The sequence below is a fragment of the Peromyscus maniculatus genome, chromosome 1, assembly GCF_049852395.1.
Source record: "Peromyscus maniculatus bairdii isolate BWxNUB_F1_BW_parent chromosome 1, HU_Pman_BW_mat_3.1, whole genome shotgun sequence".
In the NCBI taxonomy this organism is placed as follows: domain Eukaryota; kingdom Metazoa; phylum Chordata; class Mammalia; order Rodentia; family Cricetidae; genus Peromyscus; species Peromyscus maniculatus.
In genome coordinates this window covers 127,732,258-127,749,305 of record NC_134852.1, presented here as the reverse complement: position 1 = coordinate 127,749,305, position 17,048 = coordinate 127,732,258, and the positions used below count along the sequence as shown (strand labels likewise).

At 45.1% G+C, this 17,048-nt stretch overlaps 1 protein-coding gene across 1 annotated transcript in view; it reads right to left on the bottom strand.

Annotated features, from left to right (window-relative positions):
• Positions 1 to 17,048, bottom strand: part of Xylt1 (xylosyltransferase 1) — a 310,008-nt gene that overhangs the window by 67,256 nt on the left and 225,704 nt on the right. Inside the window, exons 4-5 of the mRNA XM_042280277.2 lie at positions 12,377 to 12,549; positions 10,684 to 10,886 (exon numbers count right to left, since the gene is read on the bottom strand). Of these exons, the coding sequence (XP_042136211.2) occupies positions 10,684 to 10,886; positions 12,377 to 12,549 (376 nt within the window). The remainder of the gene's footprint in view (positions 1 to 10,683; positions 10,887 to 12,376; positions 12,550 to 17,048) is intronic.

The following is a 17,048-nucleotide window of genomic DNA, read 5'->3' as shown; positions in this document are numbered from 1 at the left end:
CTCCCATCCCCTCCTTGGGAGGAAGTGAAAAGGTCTAGGGCTTCACTTAGTAGAATGGATAGATGCAGATAGGACTTCCTCCTGGATTCCAGTCCTTTGACCTACTTCTTGCCTCAGGCCTAGGTTACACCTTTGAGGCTAAGATTAGCCACACTCTTCTGTTTGGACTCTTCCCATCTTGCACTGGGTTTGGTAGGCATGTTAAGCCATGAGAAGATGGTAGACTAGGCCTCTTTTCTCCTGAGGCATCAACATGGTTGAGTATTGCCATGTTTAGATAGTGGGAAAGGTGAAAGGAATTCAGAATATAGATGTGGGCTGAGACATCCATGCTCATGAGACAATTTGTCAGAGAGGATACAATAACTGCTTGAGTTTCCACTCGGCAATTGCTCCTTGCACAGCTCTGCCACGGACAACAGTGTCTCCCTTCTCTTGAGGGTAAGAAAATGAAGACTCAGAAGGTTGGCTTTACTCATCATGAGAACACAGCATTGCTAGGGGGTGTGCAATGGTACATTAGCTCAGGTTGCACAGACTGGGAAGTTTAAACAACAGACACTTTCCCATAGTTCTGGAAGCTGGAATCTAAGACCAACAGTGCCAATGAAACTGATTCCCAGTGAAGGCCCTCTCCCTGGCTTGCTCCTGGCTACTTTCTTGCTGAGAAACAAAGGTGGTGCTTTGGGGTTTATTTGCCTCGTTCTATAGGACCTCAGCAAACCTTAATGACCTTCTTCTAAGCCCTAACTCCAAATCCAGAAGCAGTGGCTCAGCACATGGAGAACATTTTCTTCTAACATGGAGGATGCCTGATGTCACAGGCACTCTGTTCTGCCCTGAGAGAACAGCTGATAGTATAGAAAACGCCAGCATGTTTATTGTTATTATTATTTTATTATTACACAGGGATGAGTATGCATATCAGAAATGATGGAAGCCATTTCTTCTTAATTATGCCTATAGACTGATGTTTAAATGAATGAGAATTCAATGGAACACCAAAGTTAGGCACTTGGAGCAAAGTATGTAGAGCCCAAGCCGAAGCAGGCAGGATCACAGAGGGTCACGATGACTGTGACTGGCTGATACAGGACAGCTGGCTCCTCGGTTTATGCTTAGGGCAAACACAGTCACTGAATGGAAGTGTCTCTCTGGACAAGGATCCATGCTGGCTGTGGAGGCATGGATTGGTGTCCTGAGTGACTGACTTCCTCCCTGGTGTCAGCTGCTTATGCAACACCATGGCAACCTAGGACAGCTCTGCAAAGCACTTTTAGGTCAGCAGCTCACTGATCCCATGCTGGAGTGCCTGCCTGGCTGCTACTTGGCTGTTGACCTTGTATAATTCAACTGGATCCGATGCATCTCTGCCCTTTGAGTGTGACCACAGGGGATACAGTAAGGACACAACAGAAAAGGTTGGCCAGTTGCCTCTTGGGCTCTGCTGTGTGGACCTCTCTCCTGAGCTCTCATCCAACAGGGACTTAAATGGGGAGGAATGGCTGCAGAGCTTCAGTTCAGAACTATGAAATAAGTGTAACAGGACCAGGGGACAGCAAGATGGTTCAGCTGGTGAAGCAGCTTGCCAGCAAAACCTGATGACTTGAGTTAGACCTCTCCAGCCCCAGGTGGAAAGAGAGAACAGATTTTCAAAGTTGTCCTCTGGCCTCCACAAGAGCATATTTCACACACACACACACACACACACACACACACACACACACACACACACACACTGATGATGATGATGATGATGACGACGACGACGACGACGACGACGACAACGATGATTTTTTTTTTTTTAAAGAGTGACAGGAGCCACTGGGAAGAAATCAGGTCTTTCTTTTCCCTAGTGATGGAAGCAGCACAGACCTGAATCCTAGTCCTGACAGCTGAGTTTTGAGACCCTGAAAAATTCTTCTACTTCATAGCTCCAGTTTGCTCATCTGTAGAGTGAGATGCTGTGGTGGCATCTACCACCTGAGGCTGTTTCAAGAGTAACTGTGGATCATACATGACACACTTGGCCCAGGATGTCATGCCCAATAAGCACCAAGAAATGTTATCAGCTGTGATTGTCTGTGGAAGAATGGCAGATCTCAAGAGATTCTGCTGGGCATCTTCTTTTGGAGCCTTGACAGGCTACTCACTATGCAGAGCTGTGGCTGAGGATGGAAGCAAGGGAGGAGATGCATATAATAATAAAGATGTAAAAACTCACATTTTACATTTATTCATCTGATGGTTGTACTGTAACTCTGCCCAGTGGGCCCTGTACTCATCCAAATCACTTTCATCATCAATATAAAAAGCAACAAACACAAATCCCTTTTCCACATGACATTTTAAGAGCTGCTGTCTATTCAGGTTGCCCTTGCAATGAACTTCCACCTGTTCCCAGGTGTCAGGAGCAGGCAGCAGGAATAGCACACTCTACAATGCTGTTTGCCTGTGTCATGGACTACCCTAGGCTCACATCCAAATTCCCAAAATGCACTTAGAGCATCCTTGCAAGCACACTATTCCTGCCCATGGCCACAGTGGAAAAGCCTGATAAAAGAGGGCTTTGTTCCTCTAAGAAGTTATTCTTTGTGCTGGGAAAGGAGACACCAGGGTGGGACACATCCCATCAACAAGCACATAGAGACATGCTGCCAAGATGGTAGAGTCCACAAGGTCCACAGAGGGCGAAATCAAGATGAAATACCTTTAAAGATTCACCTTATTACCGACCTGAGATCTGGTGAGACCATCGGCAGAGAATGGATGGTAGAACATTGGTTTTTGAACTGTGTGACACTGGTTCATTCTTCTTCGGGGATTATAAAAGCATATAATTAATACTGTTTAATGGAGTTTCACTCCATGAAACAAACATAAGGATTCTGAGGTCACTGTTAACCTTTAAGTTAAAGTAAAATTTAAAAGTTAGTTGCTTGGCACCATGAGGCACATTTCAATTCTTGTGTGGTCTCCTACAGTGCATAGCATTGGATGATACCTTAGGAGGCATTTCCATCACCCCAGAAAGGGTTATCAGAGGATGATGGGCCAGCACATTGCCTAGATTCCAACGGGCTCCCAAAGAGTATCCTTTGCATGAAGGAAGCAACTGTGCTACATTGTTGGCCAGAGAGTGAACCTAATGCCACTCAAGAAGAAGCCATCAAAACCTTCCTCTTCAGCACTCTGGATAGTTTTTTTTTTTTTTTTTTTTTTTTTTTTTTTTTTTTTTTTTTTTTTTTTTTTTAAAGAAGAAATGGAATAGGAAGTCCTAACAATTCTCTCCCAGGAGTCAGCATAGTGCCGCCTGGCTCTACAAGAACTAGTGAGTCTGGAGGACCGTACAGCGGCGCGCTGGCAGCACTCCTCAGGCAAAAATCCATCCATTTCCTGTCTTTTGTTCTACAACTTTCCCACTGATGTGGTACACTTTTCTCCCTCCTTCCAGAAATCTCCATTCCTTATTTACATGGATGAAGATGATGTCCTAAACCAAAGTGACCACTTGTGGCTTTCTGAGGAAGCTGAGTGTTTTTCATCTGACTCTTAAGAGAAGTCCAAGAACTCCAGCTGTTCCAGCCGCTCCCCCTTTGTCTAGTAGATAATGGGGGTCTGTCTTAGCTTCAAGAAGGCCCAAGAGCTGTCTGATCTAAAATACAGCTTGAGCATCAGGCAGGAGGAAAACAAACCACATTTCTGCAAAGGCGGGGGGTGTGGGCTGTCGGCTGGAAAAATAACAGGGCTGGAGATATGTTTATTTTGCTACTAGATGCAAACAAGGCTGTTAACAGCATAATTACCAGCAGGGCTCACTATCCCAGTCCCCGCAGCAGCAGCAGTCTGAGCAGGTGCACCCTTTCAGATCACACATTATCTGGGTGGAGATTTTGTTGGATGTTTTTGTCCTCGGGGCTTCAGGGTCTCAGAAATGAGGGTGTGCAGCTCAGAACACTCAAAGACAAAAGTGGTTCAGATGCTGAGACAGCACAGATCACACTCAATGACCCACATATTGGAACCCTTAAATAAGACTTCCTATGAAGTACTGCAGCTCATATACTTTATTGTTTTGTATGTATGCATGTTTGTGTGTGTGTGTGTGTGTGTGTGTGTGTGTGTGTGTGTGTGTGTGTACAGTCTCAGGAGTTGTTCCCTTTCTGTTTTGAGACAGGGTAGAGACAAATTAGCCTACAACTTAGCAATTGGGCTGGCCTGGCTATCTAGTGAGGCCCAGGGTCTGCCCGTCTCCACCTAGTCAGCACTGAGATTGCAAAACACTCACCATCATTTATATGGGTTCTGGGGATTAAACTCAGGTCCTCATGCTTGCCAGGCAAATGTTTTACTGACTGAGCCATCTCCCCAGCATCCATACTTTCTATCACAGCAGTTATTTTGTTATCTGTTTCTGTAATTACATGATGAATGTCTCTATTCCTACCCCTGGACAGTAGCTTTACACCCTCTGCCACATATCACAGCCATATACAGAGATTTAAATGTGTAGATATTCTTGTCACACAGAGAATTTGTAATTAGTTGGTCTAGAGCAGAGCTTGGAATCACTCAGAATCCAGATTTACCTTGTTAGGAACCTCACCATGATGGTCAAGCCCCCCTGAGAAAGCAATGTTTCCGTGTTGTACTCCCCTAGGGCCCAGACCTGGGAAGGCACCTGGTAAAGGGCTTATCAGAAGGTGTGGTCTCTCAGAGCCTGGTTTAGCTTGCAATCCTCTGGAGGTCTATGGGGCTGAGTTGGTGAGGGTCTGATCTGGATGGGCATAGAGAGCATCGGAAGTGGGAATGCATGTGAGAGTGTTGTGAGGGTTACTGTTAGACTATGTGGGTGGGTGCTGGGTGTAGCAGCACCATGAAGGGTACACAAGTTTCCATCTGTTCATGATCAGGAGAACAGGGATCCCACTCACAAAAATAGGGAAATGTGAAGCTAGCCTGATGTGGGCTGGGGTGACATTCTAGAAGGATCATTTGAGGACTAAGGAAATGACTTAGTAAGTAGAACACTTGCCATGCATGTATAAGGAGCTGAGTTTGAATCCTTAGAACTCGCCTAAAGCCAGACACAGTGACAAATGCCTGTAATCCCAGTACTCATATGGTGAGATAATGGGAGATTCCCTGGAAGCTCAGGAGCCAGGTTGCCTGGGTTACATAATAGTGAAAAATAGACACTATACCAAACAAAATGGAAGCTGAGGTTGTCCTGTGATTGCCACATACATGGCATGTCATGTGTTCATCCATATGTACACACACCACCACCACCATCACCACCAACAATACCACCACCACCACCACCACCAACAACAACAACCACAAAAGAATGGGTTGCAAGCTCCTCTTGGGAGACAGTTCCCTATCTGGTCTACAAACAGGTACATCAGCTGTCCAAGGGTTCTTGGGCTTTTGTTTCAAGGGTTTGTGTACTTGAAAAAGACAAGAGACACTTTAAACTCCTTAGGATAGTTATACAAACAAATACAAACAGTGCTGAAGAGGAAGTGAGGAAACCAGAACTCTCACACAGTGCTGTGGGAATGGACAATGGTACAGCCATTATGGCCATCATACTACTCAAAAAGACCAAGACTGAATACAGTATAATTTAGTGATATCTAAACTCACTTAAGAAATAGAGAGAGGGTCCTGAGGAGATATCTTTATATCCACAGTGATGATAGCATCATTCAAAACACTTAAAAGTTAGAATCATTGCAGGTGGTCATACAAGCAAACATTATTCAGCTTTTAAAGGGAAGTCTGTTGTGACACACACTCACATGACTGGACCTTGAGGACATTATGCTAAGTGAAATAAGACAGTCACAAGCCAAGCACTGCATGATTCCACTTACAAGAGGTCCACAGAGTTAACAAACTCATAGGGATGGGTAGGTTGTAGTTGCCAAGGACCAGAGGGAGGAGGGAGGAGGAAGTTGTTTTACAAGGTCAAGACAGTTCTTGGGGACTGATGGGTATGATGACTATCCAACATAAACACACTCAGTACCACTCATCTGCATCCATAAAAATGGCAGAGATAGTAAGTGTCATGTTACACATGTTTTACCACATTTATAAAACAGACAAGGAAACCAAGAGGATACACTTTCACCCAACCTCCATTCTCCTTAAATCTGTAGGCTGTGACCTGTCTGGCTCACAAGCATCTCTTCTGACCGCTCTACTAAATTCTTGTCTCTGTTCATTGCTCCATCTCCCACTGAAATGCTCTGTGAGTCTCCTGAAGCAGGCTGTCTGTTCAGGTGTGGGGCTCTCAGTCCCCAAGCACAAGGTGGCTGCTGGGCTGTGTGTGACTGTAGGGCTAAATGGCTGTGTGGATTCTAGAAGCTCATATGGCTTCTGGAAGCTTGCCTCTATGTGGAGGTTGACAACAGTTCTGTAGCCATGGTTCTGGGAGCAGCAGAAGCTATGGCCTCCTCCACGGTCTCCTCAATTCCATTTGGGTCCTTCCATTTTTTCTCTCATAGTCACCAACACAATCTCTCAAGATGGACATAGGGTCTCTTGCTCTAAAGTTTCCCAGTGTGGGCACTAAGGCATCAACAGACCAATAGATGAGTTCAAAGCACTGATCCACTGGCTCCTCTTTTTGTCCTGCAGGACCTAGTCATTGTGATCCGCTCACAGCAGATCACAAGACCTTGACTGTCTTATCAAGGCTTTGACTTACAGTAGACCTGTGAAGCCACTGGGTTTGTCAGAAGGAGGCCCATCTCCTGAGTTTATCCATGGATATAGGGGGTTCTTTACATTGGCCTCACCAGGCTAGCTTAGACCCTTCCCTTTCCAAGACACCCCTGAATTGCCATCACAAGGGGTTGAGTAGTAAGATAATGAGGAAGAAGATAAAGTAAGCTTAGATCTCAAACCCAAGTATCCAATTTCCATTTGTGACTCTATATCTGACCCCAGGTAACTAGAACTGCTGGAGACAGCTGTCCTGTTCTTCAGAGAGCCAGGAGCAAGAACAAACCTCACTGGGTACATCCACTCTGCCCACAGCATCATCGGAAGGTTGGCATCTGCAAAGCCTTGGGCACCCATGTGCTGTAGCTGTCTCTTAGTATTGGTTGCAGGGATAATTTTACCCAATCAGAGCCAATGAGCTAATGAAAGGGATGATGATATAGGAGCAATTGAGCACAGAATCTGGGTGTCTGCACTGATTTCTAAACCTCAGGCACCTCAGCTCTTCTCTGGGTCTTGTTAAGACGTTGGCTCATAGTGGGCCTGTGAAACTACTGGTCTTGTCAAGGCTGTGACTCACAGTAGGTCTGTGAAGTCCACTGGCTTCTTACATACCTTTTTTTTTATGGGATGAGAATTTAAAACAAACTATGTGTTAAAGTCCCCAACAGAGGTTCTGGCACATAGTAGGTGTGCAGGAAATGCTTGCATTTTAGGTATCATGCAAACACTGGTTTGGGGAGACTGTAGAGAAGCCTGGCCACCCAATTCCTGTCTCATCTACTTGTATTTTCTAACTTCTTCAACTTTGCAGTCCCCAGCACTGATACTCTCTCAAGACACAGGCTTGAATCTGTGGTTAATATAACTTATGTGTTTACATAGTGGGTCTCATGTGTTATGTTCTTATGGCCCTGTGTCCCCAAGAGGAAGAAAAAGCAGATCCTGGGTTTAGCTTGAAATATATCAACACCATTTTCCCTAGGCAACAGCTTCTGCTACACACATACAAACCCCACAATAGAGGGGCTGAGAGGGGCGGTGGACACATTCAACCCTCCTCTGCTTGCTCCAAAGCAAAGGTCCTAATGCTGGATGTCTCTGTACAGGTCTAAACAAAGCAACAGGGTGAAATGTTCATGGTTTAATCCCTACATACATGTGGCTAGCCAAAAATTACTTCCTTGGTATTCAGGAAACAAAAAATGCAATTAACATGCTTTTTGATGAGTCAAGACCTAGAGCTTGAAAACACTCATGTCCCACCATGTGTTGGGCATTTACCTAGCCTCACCCAGAGCTTACACAGTGCAGTAGCACATCAAACAGCAGGGCAGAAAGGCACAAAGTCTTTGAGCATACTTTGCCTGTCCATTACCCACACAGGCATCTCCTTCACACACAAATTGTGTCTTGTTTCCTCTTGAAACACGGGTCACAGACTCACTCTGCTTTTCACACCTTGAGAAGGAATGGGAGTCAAGAAATAATCGCTTGGCTTTTCACTCCCTCAGAGGGAAAGGGGAAATATTTTGAAGGGAGGGGGAGTGCGAAGTCCTGCCTGTGATGTACACATCACCCCACTGCTTTGACCAGACTGTATTTACTCAGCACTTGCTATACATAAGGCTCTGTGTGATGCCTCTGAGGTATCATTTTTCATTTTCTTCTCTCAACAGCCCCTTGCAAGAGGCACTGTTATTGTGCTCATTTTAAGGTGGAAAATTGAGATGTACACAATTCAAGTAGTATGCACCAACTTACATGGCTACCTGTGTCTAGGAACTAGCGTGTCTATGACTCAGTAAGCCAGTGAGTCTTCATTACCTAAGAAGACAGTCTGCACTCCCAGTGATGGTGGGAAGGGGCTCAGAGTAGATACCTTGGACTGCTTCTGTCTCCCCAAGTCCTCAAAACCTCTTGGAAATGTCTGAAGTGGGCACTCCCTCCGCTCTTTGAGAAAGCTCTTAACTTTCTTATTCTTCCTGGGATGGAAGGAGTCATTTTAGAAGCTACAGATGGGACAGCAGATGGGAAGTAAAACCTATCAGAGTTGCCTGGGATGAAACCATTCATCTGCAAAATCCATATGTTTTTGTGTGGGGCAACTTCATAGAGACAACAGCAAGAGGAAACAGCAGAGCCCTGGAGCATGTGGTTTCTCTGGCCATGAGGCTGACAGAGTGCAGCACAGAAGAGCTAAGGGGGTGGGTGTGCACTCTGGCAATGACCTGGGAGGGAGAGGGAGAGCAAGCCAGGCACAGAGACAAACAATGAGCTGTAAAGCGAAAGAAGCCACAAAGAACACACCTGCAGCACATGGTCTGAGAATGACAGCTGGGACCCTTGCAAAGATAAAAGATGAACCCTTGGCTGCAACTTGGATGCCAATAGTTGACTTGCACTGAGCCCCTTACAAGGGCCTGTTGCTCTGCTACAGTCTGTTATGACCTCCTGTTATCACATGGATGAATTTATATTCCTGTGAATCTGTTGCTGCTTTGATGACTGATCTCAGACTTCCATGCTGAGCAGTCTGCTGAGAGTCTAAACCTACATTCTGTATGATCCTGACCCTTCAGGGTAAGTGGCCATGGTTACAGCTGGGACTGTAATCAATGCTAAGCATCATTTCTAGGGGACCAGCAGTAGTGTGCCTACCTGGCCTATTTCCTTCTTGTTTGCAACTCCACAGACAACCCAGTCTCCTGATTTTCCCAAGAGGTCAGTTGCAAGCAGAAAGAACATCTACTTTGGAACCAGACAGAAACAGTTCTGATCTTTGCTTTGTCATGTCTTTACTGTACGACAGTGGACCTCAATTTGACTGTCTATCTACTGAGCTCCCTACAAGGGCTCAAGTAATGACTTCCCACAGTATCTACTATACACAGCATTTTCAAGAAATTTCTGAATTCAGTCCTTTATTGGAAGATGGCAAAGGAATGTTCTGACTACCCTTTGTCCTATTGTCTAGAATAACCTTTCCTCCAGCTATTGCTCACTAAACTCCACCCATTTTTAGATTTCTCAAATGCAGAAAGTTCATTTTTGATCAATATTTTTCCCCATTTTATTTTCTCTTATAAAGAAATGATGGTTCTCAACTGCAGGTGATCTGGGCCCTTGAGGGACACTGACAATATCTTCAGACACTGTGTGAGAAGGACATAAGTGGGTAGAGCATGCTATTGGCAGTCCACAGGTAGAGACCAAAGACATTGATAAACACCAGCAATGCAAGGGGACAGCAAAGAATAAGTCACCCCAAGTGTCAATATTGCATGGCTCACAAATTCTGGTCTAGAAAGCTCTTCTATGCTCTCCTGTGCTCCATCCCTGCTTGCCAACACATCTTTCTCTGAGTAAATATTCCAAAGTCTTTCTCACTTTTTATCTGTGACCTTGCCTAGGCTGTTGTAAGCAATCTCACTTCCATTAGCCTGCTTTGAGTTCAACATCAAGATCAGAGCTGTCCTTTCTCTGCTCAAAACATACTTTCATGTGGCTTGGAGTAACGGATCCATGACATAACCTGGTCTACTCTCTGAGCATCTGTCTGGTTACTCTCTCCCTCACTATCTGTTATAGCTCTTCCAAGCCCAACTTCCTCTTACCCACGCTAGGGCTGGCCCGGCTCTTCTCTGCCTTGGAACACTTTCTAAGACAACATCACTTACTTTATCTTCTTCTGCTATTGTCCACAGGGCTGTTCCTGGCCTTTTTCATTAAGAACACGATGCTCTTCCACATCTGCCCTCTGCTTTCTGAACACAGTGTTGGGTGATCTCATGGAGAAAACACAGTGCATCTCATGAAGCAGGGTGTGTCTCTGGATGGGAAGCAGACTGCCTTACTCTCCTGTGTCCCCACTGGTGTTATACAAAGAGGGAAGGGAAAAGTAGACCCTGGACCTAGCTGCCTTGGAGCTGTTGATGGCCTCACCTGATGGGGTAGTCAGCAGCACTGAGGTTGATGAAGAAGTCCCAGGGCCAGTCAGTCATCTCCAGGAGATCCCGCATGCTCTGCAGGTAGGTGGACAGGAGGCTGGCCCCACCCCAGATGGTGGCCATTCTCCAGGAGGTGACTCGGACATTGTCGTACTGCCTGGAGAACTGGAGCACTTGCCGATGCAAGTAATTGGACCTCTTTTCCCAGAGGAGAAAAGGAGAAAAGGCGACAGTCAACAGCCCAGAAAACATCAGCCCAGAGACATCCCAGCCACCCTGCTCCTTCTGTGGTTGGTGAGTCTGATCACACGGGCTGCTGTGCATGCCAGCCTGTGGTGTCTTTCTGCATCAATATCCAAACGTTTAATTCCTATGAATTTTTCCATTGGCTACTGAAATTCAGATTCTCCTGGCCCACTGCTGAGTTAGTCAACCAGTGGGCTTGAGCTTGTGGGGTCTTGAGCACCATATGATCACAGATGACTGGACCATGTTATCTGAGGGTACCAAGCTAAAAAACATGGGTCTGTCTAAGTTTGGTGAGTCTTTGCAGGTAGGAGATGGCATTTATATGTTCTGTCCTTCAGGACCATCCCCTCCCTTACTGTTTCACAGGCTGGTCAGAAACACATCTTAGGGATGAAAACAGCTCTTTTGCCTCTTGGGATTTATTTTAGGGTAGAAGCTACAACCAGGCCTTGTACTTACTAGACAAGCATTCTACCACTGACTTACAACTCAGCCTGTGGTTTTCTGAGGGAAGACAGGGTCTCAGCTGGGGCTGGAATTGACCTCAGAGCAACTTCCCTACCTCTACCTATGAGTTCTAGGGTTCTAGATATGCACCTATCTTGTGACATCAACAGATTAACAGAAACTTCTAGGGAAAGATGGCTCTAGGGTCAGCAAGCCAAGTGTGGGTTTTGGTAATCAGATTTTATTGGCATACAACCTCGCCCGTTTATTGACAGTTTCCTGTGGCTGCAGTCAGACAAGGGCAGTACTGATTAGCACACGGTCCAAAAGAGTATCTCAACTACCCAGACTATTCTAGAGAAAGTGAGCCCACTCCTGGGATAGCTAGTTTTACAGGTCTGTGGGGGGTAGGCAGTGGGCACCAGATAAGGAGAGAAAGAAATAAAAAAACCCAAAAAACAAAAAACAAAAAACGCAGCACAGCTAGATTCTGAGAAGAAGTTCTCGTATGTGTTACATTATGTAGGAGGGAAATGAACGCTAACTGTAAGGTAGAACATGTTGAAAAAATCCCATGGGAGGGTCCCGAATGATCTGATCACAAAGAAATGAGAAGCATTTAAGGCTATGGATATGCTAATTTCCTGAGCCAACTGTATACATATACCAACATATCAAATTGTACCCCACAAATACGTGTAATTATCATGTGTCGAGGAAGAATAAAAAGACAAAGAACCAGAGAAACAATGTTTATAGGAAAAGCTGAGAGCCATAGCTAAACATTATGGAACTAACAACACACACACACACACACACACACACACACACACACACACACACACACACACACACACACCACTTCAGGACCACATGCTGATGTTCCATCTCTAGGTCTCAGCCTGGACTTCTGAGATGGCAGGAAGGATCAGAGATGGATAGACAGACTGCAGAGGAAGCCCAGCACAGGGATATGAGCAGCGGCTCCTCACCTTATCCACGTGGATATAGTAGAAGTGATCTTTGTGGTAGATGGCCTTGAACATGCGCTGTAGCTGTCGAGAGGCACGGCCATGGACCACCAGGACAAAGGCGATTCTGACAGGGTTGGTGGGCATGTACTCCACAGTGTCCTCATCCCATTGGACATTCTTGTTGGCTTTGCCTGGGTAAAAACCAGAAGACCATAGATGTGAACTTGAGAATGGCATGCCCTTTGGGAACAGGAGCACAACATCTGAATTTTAGAGCTTGATTCAGCTGAACCAAGCAAGTCCTAGGCCCTTATGCTGTCCAGATACAAGGTATTGGGAGACTCTGTGGTGCTCACAGCATTTTTTCTATACTATAGGAGTAGTAAAAGTAAAAGCTGATACATACACTCAACTATGCACTAGGTAGTTTTATGTCAACGTGACACAAGCTAAAGTCATCTGAGATTAGAGAACCTCAATCGAGAAAAGGCCTCCACAAGATTGGGCGGTAGGCAAGCCTGTAGAGCATTTTCCTAATTAGTGATCAATGGGGGAGAGCCCAGCCAATTGTGAGTGGTCCCACCCCTGGGCTGGTGGTCTTGGGGTTCTATAAGAAAACAGGATGAGCAAGCCAGTAACAGCACCCCTCCATGGCCTCTGCATCAGCTCCTGTCTCGAGATTCTTTCTCTCTTTGAGTTGTTGTCCTGCTTTCCTTCAATGATGAACAATGATGTGGAAGCATAAACCAAATAAACCCTTTCCTCCCCAAGTTACTTTGGTCATGGTGTTTCATCACAGCAATAGTAACCCCAAGACAAGCTACCAAACAAGGCAGGGGATGAGGGCTCTGAAAAATGAACACAGAGGAAATTTGGGGTAAATGTGCGACTTTGGTCGTTCAGAATATTTTTCCTTCTTCCCAACAGCGGCCAACATGTTCACTTGTGATAAAACGGAGAAACATGAATTCTGACCTTTTGACAAAGTTTCAAGCGTCCAAAACAGTACTGCTATTGGCAATTAGAAGTGTGACACTGTCTAGCAGTGTCTGGACCTTACTCATCCCATGTCATTGCAACCTTATCTGATACTTGTGCGTCTGATACCTGTACAAGTCTCTCTATGTCTCTGTCTCCATCTCTGTCTGTCTGTCTGTCTATGTGTATGCACATGGAGGCCAGAGGTCAATGTTGGGTGTCTTCCTTAATTGCTCTTAACCATAAATTTTTTTTTTTTTTTTAAGCAGGGCATCTCATTGAATCTGGAGCTCACTGATTTGGCAAGACTGGCTGGCCAGCAAGCCTCAGGGATCCTCTTGTCTATGCCTCCTTGACACTGGGACTGCAGGACTGGCTTTGTGACAGAGGTATTGAGGATCTGGCCTTGGGTATCTTGGATTTTAAGTTTATTAGGGTACAATATTTTGGGGAACACAATACCACCACATTTCCCCTCTTTTTGTCTAAAATTAAAAAAAAGCTTATAACTAATACAAGAAAAATTATATCCAATAAGTACATACAATATACACAGTCAAGATTACATTAATGATGTCTAGTCCATTAACATTTGACAGATTCAGATAAAAAATTCCATTATATATATTACAATGTCCAGTCCAGTAACATTTGATAAACTCAGATCAAAAATTTCATTACTTATCCTATTTAAAACAAGTAATTCCTTTTTAAAAGTATTTTTTATTTTCATAATAGATTCAGTAATTTACCTTTTGTCATTTTTATATCTTTCTCTTTTTCTTTTTAGTGTAGATTCAGTGGTCTACCCATTTATCCTATCCAAGGATGTCTGAGCCACACAAGCAGTTTGCCAAGGGGATAATCCTTGGTTTTGTTGGAGCTATCAGATAAAGAGGTACTTGCTGCACATCAAACTGGAAGATGGAGAGAAGTTTCCAGAAGAAAACCAGCACAGAAGGAAGCTCTTCTGAGAGGTGGCTGGTATCTAAGTCTTAATGACACACTTTGAGCTCCGGGATCAGGCAGGCTGGGAATCTGCCATTGTCACTGATCCCATACCCAATCCACCTGGATAAAGGGTTCCAGACATTCTTTCTCCCAAATAAGCCTCAGAAATTCCCTGTCTCCAGGGCCAAGGCCAGTGAAGTAAGAGCCTCCTGAATCTGACTCAGTATTGTCTGGCCTTCCCAGGGGATGGCTGCTTCTAGTCTAACTGGATTGTGGCAGGGTCTAGGTTTGTGGGGCCCAGGACACTGCTACGGTTTCAGGTGTCCCTGAGTGTTAGCTGGGGGTTGCTGAGAATGCAGAATGGTCACCCTCGTCAGCAGCTTGGGAGTGGGACTGTGTTGGCTGTGACCAGAAAGCTTAGGGGCAGTTGGATAAAGAATAAAGAACGTCCAAACCCAGGGTGGTTGGCACACACCTGCAATCCCAGTATCTATGAAGCTGAGGCTGGAGGATCAATCATAAGTTCTAGGCCAGCCTAGGTTACACAGTGAAACTTGCATGTTTTAAATAACTCTTTTCTTTTTATGATTTGTGAAATCACAAAACCTAGCCAAAGCAAATCCCTAAACCAACAGGAGTAATGTCCAAACCACACTGTGTGGCTTTCACAGCTTGACACGCAAATCCTCTGGCCACTCCTCTGAGTGCTCACACAGCCAGCCCACCCCTCCCTTTCCTGCTTTTCACCCGCACAAGCTCCTTGATCTTGGTGCATTTTGACAGTGAATCCTGGTACCTGAACACCCTCTCCCTAGAGCTGAACATGGTTACACCTTCTTGTCACCAGCACAGGTCCAATAAAAGATTATCTTCACTCTCCATCTCTCACTTCACCTGTTCCAATTTTCTGCACATCATTTAGCACCATCTGAAGTTGTTTATGTGTTTGCTTGTTTATTATCTGAGCATTCTGCTAGAGCATAAGGTCCAAGAGATGAGGGGCTTTATCCATCTTATTTACCATCAGACACATAACGCTTAGGTAAAATCCAACACACAGCAGGTGCCCTGTGAAGAACAAAAGCTTCAAAGAGGGTGCATGTCGGCTCTGTCCAATAACAATACCTGTTTGGAGCGGTGGTCTGGGCTTGATCTCATTATTTCATTAATCTTCTTGACAACCCGCAAGGTTGTTATTACCTCCATTCTTCAGAGGAAAACCCACAGCTTAGAGAGGCCAAGGGATTTGTTCAAGGTCATGCAGCATTAATTAGTTAAGCTGAGATGCAAACCCAGCTCTTAAAGACCATGCCCTTAACAGCTAACTTAGACTACACAATCACATTGAGACCTTGGAAAGAAGAGTTGACAATGGTGTTCGTTAATTAAATACCTTGTAAGTTACTGCAGGTAAGAAGGCAGGGATCTAAAGATTTTCATGGGTGTTGTGAAAGAATTTCTGTATTTGATGTGAGATTGACTGTAGATGACCAATAAAGCTATATATATCCACCCTTCCATCTACTCATCCATCCACCTACTGACTCCATTCACCTACCCATCCAACCATCCAACCATCTCTCCACCTATCTACCCATTTCATTTATACATATTTCCATTACATCTACACACCTACCCAGAAACCCACTCCATCTACCTCCTCACTTCCACCTACTCCACACATCCATTCAACTCAGGAAGCCATTCAACTACTCACCTGACAGCCTGTCATACCAAATGCCATTCATTCATGCAACACTCATTTTGGTCTCTAGTTAGAGGGTCTCTTGCCAGAGTTGCTAAATGAGAGAATGAATGAACAGATGAATTCTGATGAAGAGTGGATGCTGTGGTGTTCAGAGAAGCTTATGTTTCCTGAGGGCCTGCCACCTCTCAGCACTGAGAGCAGGACTCTGGCTCCTTTGTTATTTGGTCTTGGTTAAGAATGCATTAACACTGCTTGAGGTTCAGAGTGTTTGGCATGTTTCCAAGGCCACACAGTGAAGACAGAGGTGGGAGCAGAAGCTGAACAGCCAAGTTCAAAGCCATCCTGCTGTGTCCACATGTCCAGTGTCAAAGAGTGGCAGCAGGCAGTGACCAGACCTGATCCAGTGACCCTGCACTGTCCTTTAAAGGGACTTAGGCTTCGATGCTGATAAAACAAAAACAACAACAAAAAAACCCAAACAACAAGCAAACAAAAGCAAACAAAAAAAACCTTTTATAACTCCTCTTTAGAGTGTTAGAGGGCAGAATGTATTCATAGCAGAGATAGGGAGTTGTGGGTGCTTTAGTTCTGGAGTAGGGAAGGGAGTGTTTGGAAAACAGATCATGCCAGTGAAGGAGCTGTTGTGCCTTAAATAAAGTCTTTGTAGAATCAGACAGTTGGCCGCAGTGCACAAGGAAGCTGTGACTCAGGGAGGTCCTTGTTGGGACCTATAGTATGGGACTACACACCTGAAGTCATGACAATCAGGAGGTTGAAGCAGGAGAGCCACCAGTTTGAGTCCAGCCCGGAATACATAGTAAGGGTATGTCTCAAAAATAAAAAGGTGGGGTTATAGCTCAATGGTAGAGTGGCCAGCCTAGCATGCTCAGGGCACTGGGTTCCACCCATAGCACAGAAAGAAAGGAATGCAGGGAGGGAGGGAGAGGGGAGGAAGACAGGAAGGAAGGAGGGAGGGGAGGGAAGAAAGAAAGAAGAGAGGAAGGAAGAGGGTAGGAAGAAAGGAAGAAATGAAGGAGGAAGGGAGGGAGGGAG